The 19,350-nt window shown below is 40.1% G+C and overlaps 1 protein-coding gene across 1 annotated transcript in view; it reads right to left on the bottom strand.

Moving 5' to 3' along the window:
* pcm1 (pericentriolar material 1) overlaps positions 1–19,350 on the bottom strand; it is a 97,258-nt gene that overhangs the window by 67,419 nt on the left and 10,489 nt on the right. The window contains 7 exon segments of the mRNA XM_055635315.1: positions 4,955–5,150; positions 6,460–6,676; positions 7,162–7,271; positions 8,543–8,720; positions 14,198–14,371; positions 14,611–14,727; positions 15,841–16,011. Of these exon segments, the coding sequence (XP_055491290.1) occupies positions 4,955–5,150; positions 6,460–6,676; positions 7,162–7,271; positions 8,543–8,720; positions 14,198–14,371; positions 14,611–14,727; positions 15,841–16,011 (1,163 nt within the window).

Below are 19,350 nucleotides of genomic sequence, written 5' to 3' on the forward strand. Positions count from 1 at the left end.
CCATTGGATGTAAATCTGTACTATCATCCATTCATTGGATGTAAATCTGTGCTATCATCCATCCATAGGATGTAAATATGTACTATCATCCATCCATCCATAGGATGTAAATCTGTACTATCATCCATCCATCCATAGGATGTAAATCTGTACTATCATCCATCCATCCATGGGATGCAAATATGTACTATCATCCATCCATCCATAGGATGTAAATATGTACTGTCATCCATCCATCCATAGGTGTAAATCTGTACAATCATCCATAGGATGTAAATCTGTACATCCATCCATAGGATGTAAATCTGTACTATCATCCATCCATAGGATGTAAATCTGTACTGTCATCCATCCGTCCATTGGATGTAAATCTGCACATCCATCCATAGATAGGATGTAAATCTGTCCATCTTGACTTGTTTGTCTGTCTCTGATCTCAGGAGCTACGCCAAAATGGTACCCGGCAGCACGAAAATGTTTGCAGATTCTTACTCAGCTTTTCCCCGTGGTCGTTCGTATCAAGTTTCTTCACATTATACATTTCACGTTATTGATATTTCAAAGTTTAAAAAGCCAACTAACAGGACTTTTACAGTAAAAATCCTCCTTGCCAGCTTCCAACAAACTTTGATACAAAGTTGCAATACAGGAACACCCTGTGCTTTCACCACTTCACCTGAATGGGATATCACAGTCCTCCACCCGACATTTGCAACAATGTTGATACACTTGCACCAGGTCCTGGCAGGACAGGAGGGGGAGATTGAATTGGTATTGCAATTGGGGAAGTGCAATTGCAATTTTTTTAAAGTCCAGTGCTGGGGGAGGCATGGGGAGTGCTGGAATCTTACGTTCAGCAATGTGTTGAGTTGGGGGACCATGCCTCCCGAGGGGGCTACGGGTTAGTGGTGCAATATTGCTTTGAGGAGCGGGTTGCTTTGGAGGACCAGGCCTCCTCACGTGTGACAGGGTTGGGTCCCAGTCGGTCTAGTCTATTACTAAAACTCGCATCTTGTTTGTTTGTTTGTTTGTCTGTTTGTATCTATCCATCTATCTATCTATTTATCTGCTTATATGTGATCCTCAAAATACGCCAAAACGATACACGATAGAGCTAACAAATTTTCACCACTTACTCACCATCGTACTGTGGTGGGCTGTGTCAAGTTTCGTTCATATTGATGTTATATTTCACAAGTAAATTCACATTTTTAATTTAAAAAAGAAGATTTGAGAAAAAAAATCTTCACTCTGCAGCTATATCTGCAGCAATGACTTCACAATGCAACAATGTTGCAATCTCTGTACACTCAGTCATGCCAGGCTGCCAGCACTAGGAAATTTAATTGCAAGTTACAATGTTGCTATCCCTTATTTTATATTCCTGGCAGCATGGAGGGAGGGTGCATTTTATTATAATATTTTAAAGTCACAGAACACTGAATTTTGAATAAGGCCAAATGAGCAGCCCCTGCGCAGTTGGGGGCTATGGGTGTGGTGGAATATTGCGTTGGGGAAACGGGTTGCATTGGGGAAACGGGTGAGTGGTGGAATATTGCCTTGGAGAATGGGTTGTGTTTGGAGACCAGACCTCCTGTGTGACAGGGACCCAATGGGTCCTACTTCGTCTAGTATCTATATAACTAAAAGTCTCATCTTTGACCACTTCCTGCCTGCGCTGTATATTGATTTTAGAAAAAACGATTTTTGGCCATCTTAGTCCTCCTCCGCTGAGGCAGCCCCGAGGATTTTTCCGATCGATGAAAAATAAAAATGTTATGAGTGTTTTAAAAATCTTTAGATCAGCTGATTGGTCCTCTCGCCTGTCAATCACCATGATGAAGGTAACGTCCCTTCCGGGGGGGCGGGGCAGGACTATAAAACCCCAGATGCCTGGACGCGAGTCAGTCACTCTGGAAGATCGTGAGGGAGAGGCCTCAACTGTGATTCTAAGCTGTGAACCCACTGGACTGTGTCTGCCATGTACTTGTAATAAATGTTTCGGCCCGAAACGTTGCCCATTTCCTTCGCTCCATAGATGCTGCTGCACCCGCTGAGTTTCTTCAGCTTTTTTGTGTAACCTACTTGTAATAAATGTTAGCCCTTAATGACAACGCCATGAGTTGTTTGGCCAGCCCTGCCCGTGCTTGAAACTGCAATGCAAAATTGGAAATGAAATGACAATGCTACAAGTCGTTTGGCCTGCCCTGCCTGTGTTTGAAACTGCAATGCAAAATTGGAAATTAAATGACAATGCCATGAGTTGTTTGGCCTGCCCTGAGCTTGAAATGGATCGACTTGACTTGAAATGGATTGTTGGCACTGCACAACACCCATGCTAGCGCTCCAGAAAGTCCCCCCACCCCACTGACCGCCAATATTGGAATTGGTGGAGAGGTGGAATAATGCGATGGGGACCAGCCCTCCCATGTGAAGCTGGGACCCAACGGGTCCCACTTAATCTAGTGTATTACGAAATCTCTCATCTTGTTTCTATGTATTTATCTAGAAACATAGAAATTAGGTGCAGGAGTAGGCCATTCGGCCCTTCGAGCCTGCAGCACCATTCAATGTGATCAGGGCTGATCATCCAACTCAGTATCCCGTACCTGCCTTCTCTCCATACCCTCTGATCCCCTTAGCCACAAGGGCCACATCTAACTCCCTCTTAAATATAGCCAATGAACTGGCCTCAACTACCCTCTGTGGCAGAGAGTTCCAGAGATTCACCACCCTCTGTGTGAAAAAAGTTTTTCTCATCTCGGTTTTAAAGGATTTCCCCCTTATCCTTAAGCTGTGACCCCTTGTCCTGGACTTCCCCAACATCGGGAACAATCTTCCTGCATCTAGCCTGTCCAACCCCTTAAGAATTTTGTAAGTTTCTATAAGATCCCCTCTCAATCTCCTAAATTCTAAAGAGTATAAACCAAGTCTATCCAGTCTTTCTTCATAAGACAGTCCTGACATCCCAGGAATCAGTCTGGTGAACCTTCTCAGCACTCCGTCTATGGCAATAATGTCCTTCCTCAGATTTGGAGACCAAAACTGTACGCAATACTCCAGGTGTGGTCTCACCAAGACCCTGTACAACTGCAGTAGAACCTCCCTGCTCCTATACTCAAATCCTTTTGCTATGAAAGCTAACAAACCATGTGCTTTCTTCACTGCCTGCTGCACCTGCATGCCTACTTTCAATGACTGGTGTACCATGACACCCAGGTCTCGCTGCATCTCCCCTTTTCCTAATCGGCCACCATTTAGATAATAGTCTGCTTTCCTGTTTTTGCCACCAAAATGGATAACCTCACATTTATCCACATTATACTGCATCTGCCAAACATTTGCCCACTCACCCAGCCTATCCAAGTCACCTTGCAGTCTCCTAGCATCCTCCTCACAGCTAACACTGCCCCCCAGCTTAGTGTCATCCGCAAACTTGGAGATATTGCCTTCAATTCCCACATCCAGATCATTAGTATATATTGTAAATAGCTGGGGTCCCAGCACTGAGCCTTGCGGTACCCCACTAGTCACTGCCCGCCATTGTGAAAAGGACCCGTTTACTCCTACTCTTTGCTTCCTGTTTGCCAGCCAGTTCTCTATCCACATCAATACTGTGCGGGTTTGCACATCTATGTGGTTTTGCCCATGTGATTCTGGAACTATGCCAAATCATTACACGATAGAGTTAACATTTTTGCACCACCTTTACTCACCATTGTCCTGTGATCGTTCGTGCCATGTTTCATTCAGATTGATGTGATATTTTGCAAGTTATTGACATTTAAAAGTTTACAAAACCCCACTGGGTATAATAACTTGACAGATGCTGTGGCAGTTAATGGGAGATTCTGGCAGTTTGCAGCAATGAGGTCGCAATGGGTCTCACAGTCCTCCACCCGACAATAACACAATGGGATCTAATTTACATAAGCTGACGTGAACAGTCCACCCGACAATGACATCACAATGGGATAAGCCCCATCCAGTGCAATGAGAGATTTCTTACATTGTTGTAAGGAGAGGTAGGGAGCGGGGTAGGGGAGAAATGTTATTTAAACATTGTGTTTAGTGGGGGAGTGCGATGGGGTGAGGTGAGGGAGGGAGTGACTGAGGGTAGGGAAAAGGAGAGGGAGAGGTGAGGGAGAGACTGGAGGAGGGAAGGAGGAGAGGGGAGAGAAGAGGGTGAGGGAGTGTATGAGCCGCGCCTGCGCAGTTGGGGGCTATGGGTGAGTGTTGGAATATTGCGTAGGAGGAACGGGTTGCTTTGGGGGAACGAGTGAGTGGTGGAATATTGCGTCATCCATCATTCATCTCTCAGCCTAGCAGCTGGCCACATTTTCATAGAGGGATTCGGGCTGCACGTTTCAGAAGGCCAAGAATGGCTGGCAACATTGTGACAATCAAGATTCTTTGACTGGTTGCTTATGAACTAAGGATGATCATATTCAGAGCATCGGAATGGTGACATTCTCTTTTGGAGATTGGGAGTGGGGTTGAAAATTAAAATGTTGCAGTCAAGGAGTTGGAAAAGGGATGGTGCAAGCCAAGAAACATCAAAGCCATGAAAAGCATTTAATTTTCCGATGCATCTCCTTCCGGTATTTTTTTTTTCAGCCTTGGAACGTTAAAGCTAGAGACCATTAAGTGTAAAATATCACAAATTGAATCTCACTTACCAGAGCCAGGCACTATATATTTAATGATTTAACTTCATTGCCTTTACCCTCAATGTGGGGCTGGGGTCCCATGCTTATTATCTGAGAGATACATATTATCTCTCAAATACACAAAAAAATGAAGACATAAAAGGAAAAGATGCAATTAATAAGTTACTTCTGGAGACAAAATTCAACCCCATCACGTTATCAAGAGTACTTCGTGAACACAACACTAACCATTCCATATTTAAAACAAGCTGTTGGTTTCAACTACATTTAGTTTTGATTTGTACCTTAATTTCTTCCTGGGATTAGCTTGAACTTCTGCATCACTATCATGCCGTGAGGGAATGGAATCCAAAACGCATACCGAGGATGCCAAGCTGTTGGGTTCCCTGTTCACTGAAACAGCATCTGTTTGTGCACAAACAGAACCTCTTTCGTCACTTCTGTGAGATGAGCCAGGCACACCAGGGGCACTAGTGGAAACTGGAAAACAAAACTGATATTTAAACCCACACATTGTCATTCAACAAGATTATCTGTACATAGCTTAATATCTTCATGATAAAGTTGTTACAATAAAATTTGAAACCTTATCACAATCAGTAACTTGACTGGATAAGTTGGAAAGCCAGTAAGACACAGGATGCTGGAGTAACTCATCGGGTCATGCAGCATCCATGGAAAACATGGATAGATGATGTTTCAGGTCAGGACCCTTCTTCAGACTGATTGCAGGGGTGGGAGGACAAAGCTTGGCCAGTCATAGGTGAACACAGGTAAGGGTTTTTTTGTTTTTTTTTAACAAATCCTGGTGGGATTACTGGTGGAATTGACGACTAGAAACTGGTCAAAATACCAGAAACTAGTTGTCAATTAGAATGATAAACTTCTTACATAATTTCGTTCAGATCGAAAGGTCTGAATGACAATAAAGGAATCTAATCTAATCTAATCTTATAACAAATAGAATTGCATAGTTCTCTCACACAGAAGAAAATATTTCAAGGGCAAATTTTAAACACTTTAAACCAAATCAATTTTCAAAATGACTGCAGAAAGACAGAGGCTTAGTGCAGGACAAGAGACATTATCAAAAAAATTATGAACTTTGAAGTAGCACCACATGGCATAATCAAAAGTCAAAAGGACCATGCAAAACTGCTGCTCCATTGTTTTAATTGGAAACTCCTGCAAGGTAAAGTGCATGAGAAACTAATTGCACATGCAGTTCCAAAAGACTTGTGAAGGCTGCTTTGTGTGTTGTATTCTAAGATTCTACTGTACACCCAAAGCAAAACAGGAAGATAAGCAGCCTAGTTGGATTTACCAGCTGATGGTGCACTCACCAAAGGTTAGAAAGAGGAGCGCACAAACAAGAACAGAATTAAGGCAATCAACTGTGAGTGGGCAAAATCAGGGGTCAATGTTCCCAAGCTAAAATATACTGGGGAGGGACAATTATCATTGAATAACAGTGGTGAAGCTGTTAAATTTAAAGAGCTTGGGTCAAAAAGCCTAAATTAACCCAGTCCGAATTGGTATTGGGTGATGAAAACATGGGTAATGTTGTTCTAAGGCCTAATTACCACTGTCTAATGAACTAATGCACATAAAATTCCAGCTAAAACCACCGTAGTCCACTGAGTAACTACCAACAAGATTTGGTGGCTGGTTGATTATAAGCTGACTTACATGGGGGAAACATACCAGCACAAACATATTTTTATGCCTTTTTAATGTAACATCAAATCACCATCTTGCATATTTCCCAAACTGTAATCTTAATACTCACTCGAACTGTTGTTGACATGATGGTCTCTTAATGAATGCAACTCATCAAGAAGTTTATCCATTCTCTCCTTCTTCCCTTGTAAAACTTGCAGCTTATTCACCAGCTGCACTTTTTGGTCTGACAGATGTTCTGAAGTTGAGGAATCTCGACTCCTCACAACCTCTTGTGTCAGTGATAGACTTTCTGCTTGTCTCCTGTTGTCTGGAACAGACTGAAGCTGCAAAGGAATATACATTGCTCAGATTCAAAACTTCACAATGGGTTTAAAAAAAAATCCAATTATTTAATTTCTAGGATCTGACAACGTTTATTAATACTGCAAATCAAAAGTGTACTGCCTTGACGTTTATTTAGTATAAAGTGAGTGCAAATGACAGGGGGATGGTGAAATGGAAAAAAATCTGGTACTTTATCACTCCTGATCAGTCTCTTCTCAGCCTTCTATTACCTCTCCTCAACTAATTTAATACATTCTCATGTCTCCTTCACATTCGATCTTAATACCATCTCATCTTATTCTCTCATCTGTATTGTCCAGACCTACCACTGCTCACCACCCCTTAATCATTCCTTTCCTGCACACCCTTCTTCCTCTTTCATATTATTTCAACAAATTGTAATTGAAAATTACAAGATAATCAGAGTGTAATTTGTGCAATTCAATACTTCAGTCACTAAGCATTCTTCTTCACATTGTAATACCTGTGAGTTTTGCAGCTGGTTGTGGAATCGTTGGATCAAGTCATTTAGTTCCTCATTGAGTTCTGATGTAATACTTAGACCTGAAACACTACTAGTTGTTTCAGCTACAACTGAGAAAACAAAAATGAGAATTTTATTTCCATTATTAACAAATTATATACAATTATGTTGCAACTTCCTTCTAATTTTAAATCAGCTTTCATTACCAAGTACTATAACATGTGAAAATCATTGAGCAACCTGTACCTCTGTCCAAAAGCAATGAAATTATCAGGATGAGAGATTTCACTTCTGGAAAAGTGAAAACTAAAAGGCTTAGATTTTGGGTGAAGGAAAAGGCAATTAATCGTATTGATGTGCTAACTTTAATGATGACACTTTATAATGTCTGGGACATTATGTTACATGACAAGCATTGCAGTCAGCTTCTGCTGCAACAAATCACTAATTATCTGGACACTAACCTGGTAGAAAAGAGGCATATCTTGCTCGAGAAACAAGAAAATGCAGATGCCGGTTTACAAAAATAAACAAGTGCTGGAGCACCTCATTGGGTCAGACAGCATCTTTGATGACATGGATACGTGCCTGAGTGACTGAAAAATGGTCCAAACTAAAAACCATCACCTAGCCACATCCTTCAGAGATGCTGCCTAACCTGCTAAGTTACTCGAGCACTTAATGGTTTTTTTTTTAATAATACAAGTTCGAAAATAATTCTCTAATGCCTCAAAATCTCATGTCTGTTCCAATTTTATTAGAAATGCATAGGTCATTTAAAATTAAAAACGCGAGTCCTTTTTGTTAGCAATACTTTAAAAACATTTCTACTTCAGTCATTTTTTTTTCCCTAAACATAGAAGCATTTGTAGTTCCATTCCATTGCTTTGATGATTTATCAGCCGTAGCATGGCACAAAGCCCTGGGGTAGTGATCATTAGCATGAAGATTTGGGACATCTCATTGAGTGGATTCAGACACAATTGAGTGGAAAAGGAAACTATTTATATTTCAGTGGTTCATAATAAAATGAACAAAATAATTTTATGATTGACAAATCATAAGCCAAAAACAATATTTATTCCATCAAATGACAACAACTCAGACAAGAAACGATTAAATGATGGATGTCATTAACTTTCCAAAACAGAAATGTAATCGTCAAAATGTCAATTTTCAGTTCTCAAATTAAATTCTGAAGTGACACCAATTAATCCACAGAATTAAACATATTCAGGCAGGCTCTAGAACTAAAAAATGCTGAAGTCATAGGTTTCTTTCTCTTTCCTCTTGTCAGATACACCCTCCTTACCAAACTCATGAACAAAAGGAAGAAAACTTCCACATGGAACAAGTAGCTGAGCTAATGTTTAAGGTATACCAGAATCATCCATTCCAGCAACAGTTTGTTCTGCTTTCTGCTGCAGTGCCAGAAGTGCTGCCTGTCTTCCTTGAAGAGTCCTTAACTGTTCCTGCTGTTCTAACATTCTTTTCAAAAGCTCATGTTGCTTTTTCAGATTTTCCAACTCTTCTTTCGTATCTTGATGCTGGTCACCTTCCTATTTAACAAAAAGTGAATAGTTATCTTAAAAAGGTATGTTACATGACAGTTAAAATAGTCATTAACCAATGATTCATTGTATCTATCAGAAGACTGATCAAAATTAGGAGATCCAAATTCAAATTTGCATTAATTATTTGTTGAGCATTACATTATACTGTAATGCACATTTTTACTGACAGAGTGTATGAAGAGAAGGGAATAAAAAGAGGACAAAACACTCCAAAACATCAAACTGGAAGGGACAGATGGCATGGGTGCTGTTTTATCTGCTTCAGCAATGGTCAGGCCATGCATTTCTTTTATTGAGTTAAACATATGCATGGAGAACAAACTAAAATGAATTGTCTACATCATTTTTAATCTCCAAATATTCTGCTTCTGGATGATTCCTGGTCTTGGGTGGTAAAATGAAAAAAAAAAGTAGTAGGGCATTCAGCCCCTCAAGCCAACCACACCATTGATAAGATCATACCTGATCAGAGTGCAAAACTTTAACTCCACTTCCCAATTTGCCTGCAGCAAAGTTGACATTAATACTGCCTTCAAGATGGAAACATGTCCTAAGACATCTCAAAGAGTGCAAGGACATAAAAATTAAATGTAGAAAAATTGAGAACAATTCTCCATAATAGAGATTTGGACCATTAATTTATATTGTCTCTTCTTATTCTTTGTTAAAATGTCTTTGTTCACTGTTAGCATTGTGTTCAGTGATGCAAGTTCAGTGATAGCACTGTGTATATTAAATGGTCTAGATCAGAGTATCGTGCATGACTTCAGCATGAAAAGAAACAAAAATCAAGGCAGACAGTAACATGCAGAAAAAGATTGAAAAATGTTGAAATGAGCAAACACGGCAGAAGCAAAACACTGAAATGTAGCATTTTAACAAAGATTGAGAAGAGACAATATAAACAAATTGTCCAATTTTAAGGAGATGGGGTGGGGAGTGGGGTTGGAGGGAGGGTGTGGAGGGAGTTGGGGGGAGGGTGTGGAGGAGGGAGTTGGGGGGAGGGTGTGGAGGGAGATGGGGAGGGGTGGAGAAGGGAGATACCCCTTCCCTATCTACCCTCACTCCCACCCTCCCTCTCTACCATCCTCCCTCTCTACCCCCCTCCCTCTCTACCCCCCTCCTCCCACCCACTCTACCCCTACCTCTCTGCCCCTCGCCACTTCCCCCTTCCCTCCGTCTCGACCACCTCCCCCCCTCCCTCTCTAGGGATTGAAGAGGGAGGGTGAAGAGGTAGGGTGAAGAGGAGGAGGAGGGAGTGCTGGGGGATGAGAGGAAATGAGCCACGCCTGCGCAGTTGGGGGCTATGCGCGAGTGGTGCAATATTGCGCTGGGGGAACGGCTTGCGTTGGGGGAACAGGTGAATAGTGGAATCTTGCGTTGGGAGTCTAGTATGATAATAAAACACTCTTTGACTTGAAAATTTAGAGGAATACAAATGTGTTCTCTGACAGAATCCTTTTCATTCTCGGTACATACAGTGCATTCAGAAAGTATTCAGACCCCTTCACTTTTTCCACATTTTGTTACATTACAGCCTTATTTTAAAATGGATTCAATTCTTTTTTTAAACCAATCTACACACAATACCCCAAAATGAAGAAGCGAAAACTAGCGTTTAGAAATTTTTGCAAAGTAATTAAAAATAAATAACTGAAATATCATATTTGCATAAGTATTCAGACCCTTTGCTATGAAACTCAAAATTGAGCTTAGGCTCATCCTGTTTCCATTGATTATCCTCAAGGGGTTTCTACAACTTGATTGGAGTCCACCAGTGGTAAATTAAATTGATTGGACATGATTTGGAAAGGCACACAGCTGTCTATATAAGGCCCCACAGTTGACAGTGCACATCAGAGCAGAAACCAAGCCATGAAGACAAAGGAATTGTTTGTAGACCTCTGAGGCAGGATTGTGTAGAGACACAGATTTGGGGAAGGACTCTTCATAGAGCTGACCGGCCAGCCAAACTGAGCAATTGGGGGAGAAGGGCCTTAGTCAGGGAGGTGACCAAGAACCCGATGGTCACTCTGACAGAGCTCCAGAGTTCCTCTGTGGAGATGGGAGAACCTTCCAGAAGGACAACTATATCTGCAGCACTCCACCAATCAGACCTTTATGGTAGAGTGGTCAGACGGAAGCCACTCCTCCGTAAAAGACACATGACAGCCCGCTTGGAGTTTGCCAAAAGGCATGAGAAACAAGATTCTCTGGTCTGATGAAACCAAGATTGAACTCTTTGGCCTGAATACCAAGCACCACGTCTGGAGGAAACCAGGCACCGCTCATCACCTGGCCATTACCATACCTACAGTGAAGCATGGTGGTGGCAGCATCATGCGGTGGGGATGTTTCTCAGCAGCAGGAACTGGGAGACTAATCAGGATCAAGCGAAAGATGAACGGAGCAAAGTACGGAGAGATCCTTTATGAAAACCTGCTCCAGAGCCTTCTGGACCTCAGACTGGGGCAGAGGTTCACCTTTCAACAGGACAACAACCCTAAGCACACAGCCAGGACAACGCAGGAGTGGCTTCGTGACAAGTCTGTGAATGTCCTTGAGTGGCCCAGCCAGAGCCCGGACTTGAACCCGATCGAACATCTCTGAAAGGACCTGAAAATAGCTGTACATCGACGCTCCCCATCCAACCTCGCAGAGCTTGAGAGGATCTGCAGAGAAGAATGAGAGATATTATCCAAATACAGGTGAGCCAAGCTTATAGCACCATACCCAAGAAGACTTGAGGCTGTAATAGCTGCCAAAGGTGCCTCAACAAAGTACTGAGTAAAGGGTCTGAATACTTAGGTAAATATGATATCAGTTATTTATTTTTAATTACTTTGCAAAAATTTCTAAACGTCTATTTTTGTTATTTTTTTAATTAAGTAAGTAAGTTTATTGGCCAAGTATTCACATACAATGAATTTGCCTTGGTGCATTGTGGGATATTGTGTGTAGATTGATGATTAAAAAATTTTTAATCCATTTTAGAATAAGGCTGGAACATAACAAAATGTGGAAAAAGTTAAGGAGTCTGAATACTTTCTGAATGCACTGTAGACATAAACACAAAATAAATCAAAATACATAATCAGAGTAAACCGATTTGTGATTACCACAAAGGGAGGTTTTTAAGTTGGGTTTCCAAACACAGAAAATTGTTATCTCTTTTACCTCCAGAATGCCCTGCCCGAAAAGGGTCAGAAGCACAATTAGTGATGTTTTCCGAAGGGGAGAGGGAATAAAAACTGAAGGTGGAAAAAAAAGTGACAGAACTAAGAGGACAGAGAAAGGGAAGTGAGGAACAAGGAATTTGGCACATGCACAATGCATCAAGTTGATTCTTTGATGCATCAAGATGTTGTCTTTTTATCATTGTAAATTTAGTCAGAAAAACTAATGTTACGAAATTCAAAGAGGAAAAGGTATAGTTGAACGGGAAAATCCATGTGGAATTTCAGATCTGCAACATTACAAGATCAATATCAGCCAAAGGCTAAGTAAATAATGTTACTTTTCTTGAAGACTTTTCAGACGGTGCTGAAAATAATTTTTACTGTAGGAAGGAACTGCAGATGCTGATTTATACCGAAGATAGACAGAAATGCTGGTCACTCAGCAGGTCAGGCAACATCTCTGGAGAAAAGGAATAGGTGATGTTTCTAACAAATAATCTTCGTTTCCCAGACACAAAGCTTGAAAACCTTCCAACTATACTTGTTAGTTGAACTAAGCTCCAATTACAATATTAAATTACTACAATACTGAATTATAAATGTGACGGAACAAGAGAAAAAATTCACAAATGGCGTTCAGATGTCAGGACACTTCTGGTGCATTCAACTGTCATTAAATATATTATCCAGAATGAACAACCCCTTCTGCTTATAGCTTCAATCCAAGAAGCAGCCTTCTGTGTTGTGGTGAAGAACATCCTAAGAAAACCTGACAAGATTAACAAAATTACTGCTGTGCTCCCCACCATAAATTTTCCTAACGCCCTGTAATTCAAGGATTACAGGTAAAAGCGGTTTTTGGTACATTGGTCAGTTCTCAAGCAAAACACAAAGAATGGTGTTAATGTTTCAGGTCTGACAAAGTTAACTCCTGAAATGTTACCACCTGAAATGTTAACTCCGTTATTTCTTTTGAAGTTGCAGCTTGACCTGCTGAGTATTTTCTGTTTGTTTTTAAGATTTATACTAATTGCAATTTCACGCATCTTCAGAAAGAACTGTACCTTGTAAGGAAGAAAAACAATCTCCATAGAGCCCTCCAATCCTCACTTCCCATTCAAATCATGGCACATCTTCTACATTCCAGAATTAACACTGCAATCCAATTTTACAATATGTGAAAATCTATAATACAGTTTTGAATTATTGAGTGCCCAATGCTCTCTTGGTTAGGGAATTCCAAAGATTCATAACCTGGAATGAAGATTTTCTAACTTCAGTCCTACGACCTAATTTTCTATAAAAACAAAAAAAATCCTCAGGCTATAACAGTATAATTCTACGGTTCAGGAAAAAAATCCTTTCAGCATTTGTTGCACAAACATATACATCTCTCAAATGATAAATTTACGTTAATGTTAAAAAAATGTTGTGGTACAAAACAGGATCAACACGTCCAAATTTTAATATACACACCAAAAATCAAGTTGGTGCTTATCACTATTATACCAAAACTGATGTCCCAAATTAAGTCTGTGAGATTGACAAAAGGGGTTCAAGTAGCCAAGTACATAATTTAAAAATCAACTTGGATGCTATCCATTAACACACTTAAACGCTATTCTTAAGATAGAATCAAACAAAATGTCAATGGGGTCTATCAATAAGCTTTGGACTGCACAGGCAATCAAAACATGTAACTATAGGTCACAGCTGAATATCTGCCACAGATCAAGACTTTACAGTATATTCAGATTCTCCTGAACAAATTTAATACGAATAGACCGGTTGCCAAAAGGGAAAACTGGGGAATGAATAGTACCCGAAGCAGTACACAGCAAATTAATATTTTATTAACAGAATTCAAGGTTAGCATTGATGCTATGGTTGGACCTGGAGTTGATAATAGGCCCTAATAATCACTGGTAGATGCAAGGAACTGCAGATGCTGGTTTGCACAAAAGTCCTTGTACATAAATAATAATAATTAATGGGTTTCTCAGTTCAAAACAAAATTGCAAAATAAAAGATACATATGATTGGTTTCACGTATCATATGAACGATACAACCTTAGCTGTTCTAAATTATTCCTCCTTAACAAAATATTGAAATCTTAAATATGCTTAACTCAAATAATATAGTAACATGCATTCTTTCAAGATTCAAAATAAGCAAAGAAATATGGGATCAGTCTAATATGAAACACTACAAAAAGTAAATTTGATCACAGAATTGAAATTGAATAGATTACAGTTTTCAAGGACTATGCAATGAAATGGTACCTTGGAGGAAATTCCATGCTCCTTGCCATTACTCCCACTATGAAAGACTCTCCTGTCATTCAGACCAAGCCTGTCAGTATCCCCTTTTGGAGTTGATGTAATTGAAGAGCCCTGTGCTGCATTTCCTAGCTTGTCCTCAATGCGGGGCCGAACTCTCAGACTACGAGATGCCTCCTTTATCAAACAGTTTAGTTAAGACATTTATGATTAAAATGTCAATGATACCCAAGACAAACAGCTTTTAAACAAATTCTGCTCTAACGTTAATACCCTTTTAAAAAAAATAACATTCACAACAACGTCTCAAAACTTAAAAGCCAGTACCTAAACTTTTTCTATCTGTACGATTTAAAGCTCAACTTACAAAGACAGATTCTGTATTCAATTTGATATTTGCTGCTATATTATCTTACCGTTGCATCTGATGCTTCGGACTGCACATCTAGGTTGAGCGAAGTGCTATCGGCGACAGAACCAGATCCTACAGCAGAGTCAGTTGTGCCAACTTCATCCTCCTCATTCTCCCGGGCCTGAACATTCAACAAAAAAAAAGCCGTGGATACAGAACTTATTAGAAACAAATCAGTCCTTTAAAAATGCATTTAATACTTCAGCTTTGAAGGAACTAAGAAAAAAATCATAATGTCAACTAAAAGAAGCACTGGAATGCAACATTTTAAATGGATTTGTTCATCAATTATCTGGCTCAGTTTTGTTGAAATAGAATGCCTTTGTGCCACTCTCTCAACCAATGCTCTCTGAATAACAACAAAAGCATAGTAAATTGATGCTTCTTTTAACATATCTTTGCCTGAGCCACAAATAGTGGTACAGTGTTCCATGTTCCAACAATCCAAGCTAATACATTTATTTTAATCCCTCTCACAAGTCAGTATTGGCATTAAATTTAGATTCATCGCTGCCAATCGTAAACAACCAAAGTAGTACTTTTCTTTTATCTCCAACAAATCATTTCATATTTATCAAGATCTCTCAGAATCCTCTAATGTCCTCTGCTCCAGTAGACATATTAACACTATGAAAATTCTGCCTTTCATCCTTAATTTTAATATTCCTTGAAAATCTCTATGAATTTCAAACCTCTTCAGTAATGGTTCAGCCAAAGATAGAGCACTACAATATTACCTTAACATGATTTCCCATTACTTGCAAACTCTGCTCCCATTTATCAGACTCAATAAATTGTGACATTTTCTTGGGTTTATTTACTGCCATTTTTCATCTAATTACCAATTTTAAAAGTTTCTCAATTCAACCATTCAGCTATAATCACACATTATGAATTTAAAGAATTTGGCCACAATATATTGCTCAGCAAATGTAAAAGTAGCAAACATAAATTTACCCCACAATCAAGAAAATATATCAGTACACCAGACCATTGGTTCAGATATCTTTTTTTTAAGCAAGGCAACCATATCCAAGTGAAAATCATTTCACTTAGACAAGAGAAATGAAGTGCACCCATACTAGGAAATGGCTCAAGAAGAGATGCACACAAATGGTATGACTATGTATGCTCTGTTCTGGATTTTATGGTACATAAAGGCAAATTGAGTACTCAAGTCCAGAAGACCTATTATTACGGCAAATAATAGTTAGGTGCATGCTCCAAAACATACCAGCATTTTTTGTAAAAACTTCATGTATGACTTTTCTTGTTCTTTTAAGTGATCTATCAGCTGAGTCAAACGCTCAACATTTGCAGATCTTTCATTTTTCTCCATTAGATCTTCCCGCATGCATCGAGCCTTGTTGATGTAATCCCGAATCTGGATAAGTCTGCTCACAACCTATTATTAAAACAAATACATGGAAACCACTTTCTGTACAATTTCTGCTTTATTATGGATTCAATTAACACATCTAGATGCATTACAATGTTAGATAATTGTTTTAGCTGCCTTGTCTAGTGTCCGTCACCATGAATGGCAGAGATTCAAGTCCCACTTTCGACCTAAATCACAACCTTTTTCTAGTCGTGGACATTTTTCATCATGTTGAAAATACGCCCCGACCGACTTGATGCCACGGGTACCTACGACTAGCATCACGACCTGCTACGACCTCGTGCCGACCATGCTGCGAGTACGAGTCAAGGGCAAACTCGGCAGAGGTCGTGAATTAGGTCGTGAAAGTGGGACAGGCCCTTAAGCAACTCAAATTAATCAGAACAAATAGAAAAAAGTCAATCTTAGAGCCCCTCAGACATTCAAAAGTTCCCTCAACTGAACAATTAATCAAACAAAATTCCTTGGCACAGGAAATATTTAACAAGATACCAATTTCCACAAAAATAGATACCCTTTCAGTAAAGTCTCTAATGAGTTGACAATGCCCCAATTCTGGACTCTCCAGCTGAGGGAAACAACAACCCTTCAGTATACCAATTTTTACTAGTTTGTCGGCATTTAAAAATTGTTTTCTATTCTTTCTATCACACCAAAACCCAAGAGCTAAAATCATGGTTTTAAAATGACATCATATCTGACAAAAGTAATAATTGGAAAAAAAGATTGACGAACAGAAAATACTTCTGGAGTACTGTGCAATGAGAATGTCCCAAATCATATCAGAATAAATTAAATGCTTTCGAACATTTAAATGTTCAGTTTTTAAAGTATTAAAGTACAACAGCAAAGAAGCAACCTGCAAAATTTAGCAAAAGTAAGTTTGTTTCTGGATAACTAACCAGGAAACATTGTTTTAAGTGTTAGTTATTCAAGCACTTAGTGCCATTTTTTAAGTGCTATTGATTGAGGAATAAAGATTGAACAGGACATATGTAGAATGCTCTGCATTTGTTGATGAATGCATATAAACTTATCAATTGATACCTGGAACAAATGGTGGTTAATTGGCAACTATTCTCCTACCCAGAGAGTTAGCCGCTGTCACCCTTATCACAGGCAAACATGAAGCTAGTACTTGGGGAATTGAGACCCACAATCAGTCAGCATAAATGTCTTATCCCAACGGCTTCCTCAGCATCGCTGGGGACTTAACCAAGTTAGCTTTAAGTCTTGGCCAATACCATAGGACCCAACACATTCGACCATTGTTATACCACCATCAGGAACACCTATCGCTCCCATCCCTCTCCCACACTTTGGAAAATCTGACAACCTGAATGTGCTTATTCTTCCCATGTATAGACAGAGACCGAAGAGTATGACAACAGCAAAGAGGACAGCAGGAGAGGCAGCGAAGCAGTTACAGATTTACGTGGAATTGATGGACTGGGCCATGTTCAAGAATTTGAAGAGGGCCTGAATGAATTTGCCAGTCATCACTGATTTCATTGACAAATGTGTGGACAAGTGTGTACCTTCAAAAACATTGAGTTTTCACCAACTAGAAGCTCTGGATTAAACAGAAGGCTGGTAATGTGTGAGAGGCCATCGTTGCGTTGTTTAGGTCATTTTTGTAGTTGTACAAGAGGTCTATTGGTTCATTTAGCTTCTGTAAAAATTGAAAATTGTTCCTAGTGTGTAGGATAATGTTAGTGTACGGAATGGCTGGTCGGCACGGTCTCGGTGGGCCAAGGCGCTGTATCTCTAAACTAAACTGAAAACAAAGCCAGGAATGACGTCCAAGTCACGATGAGCACAAAGATAATTCCATATTAAACTGTAGTCACGGCCAGAAACTCAACAGCTCTAGCAGGACTTGCATGCTATCACTTCCTTTAAGTTGAAACCAAGTAGCATAATTTGCAATGATACATCATTTCTGGGCCAGCTCAATGTCTTTTATGCACACTTTGAAAGGGAGAACAACAACCAACCTCATGTTTACTAGCCAACTGCTGAAGACCTGTGCAGACCAGCTGGCGGGAGTATTCAAGGATAACTTTAATCTCCCGCTTCAACAATCTGAGGTTCACACCTGCTACAGAAGGTCATCTAAAATATGCCCAAGAAAAGCATGGTGACCTGCCTCAATGACTACCATTCAGTTGCACTTATATCCACAATAATAAACTGCTTTGATAATTTGATTACAGCACAAATTAATTCCTGCCTCAATGACCTGGATATACTTCAATTAGCCCAGGGCCTCAAAAGGTCACTCACTGGCTCTCCACTCTGCTCTGGACCATCTGGATAACTGCAAAACAATCATCTCCTCCAAGAATCATCTCCTCCAAGCTCATCGCCAAGTTCCAACAACTTGTGCCTCTATCTCCATTTGCAACAAGATCCTTGACTTCATCGCGGACGTACATCAGTGCAGATCAGTAACATCTCCCTCCCCCTTGTCCATCATTACAGGTGCATCTCAAGACTGCACGTTTAGTCCCCTCTTCTGCTTTCTTTTCTTCCATGATAGTACTGCAAAGCAAAAATCCAATGCCATCAGAGGGCAGTGGAGGCGGGTTCTCTGGATGCTTTCAAGAGAGAGCTAGATAGGGCTCTTAAAAATAGCAGTCGGGGATATGGGGAGAAGGCAGGAACGGAGTACTGATTGGGGATGATCACATTGAATGGCGGTGCTAGGCCGAAGGGCCGAATGGCCTACTCCTGCACCAATAGTCTATTTCCAAATTTGCTGATAAACACCACTGTTGTTGACTGTCACAGGTGGTGATGACTCGGTGTACAGGAGAGAGGGAGAACATCTGGATTAGAGGTGCTGCACCACCACCTCTTACTTAACATCAAAAAAACCAAGGAACTTATCAATGACTTCAGTAACAGCAAGTCAGGAGGTCATGTGCCAGCTCCTGTTGATTAGTCGGTGGTGAAGAGAGTTGGCAGTTTCAAATTCCTGGGTGTCAACATTTCAGATGACCAGTCCTAGGCCAAGGACATAGATGTAATTACAAAGAAGGCCTACCAGCACTTTTACTTTCTTATAAATATAAGGCATTAATATTGCCAATGATCTATTGTAGACCAACCACATTGATGCAACAACCAAAAAGGCACAATGTCTCTAATTCCTGAGGAGACCGAGATAATCTGAAGTGCCTCCAATAACTTACAAACTTCTACAAATGTGCATATTGTTGGGTTCATCACAGCTTCATTTGAGAAGACTGCAAAAAAATGCCTAAGACCGCATAAAAGTGTAGAGTTGTAGATGTAGCGCAGAACATCTCACCGACCAGGCTTCCCACTCCACCTACA

The sequence above is a fragment of the Leucoraja erinacea genome, chromosome 1, assembly GCF_028641065.1.
Source record: "Leucoraja erinacea ecotype New England chromosome 1, Leri_hhj_1, whole genome shotgun sequence".
Taxonomy (NCBI): domain Eukaryota; kingdom Metazoa; phylum Chordata; class Chondrichthyes; order Rajiformes; family Rajidae; genus Leucoraja; species Leucoraja erinaceus.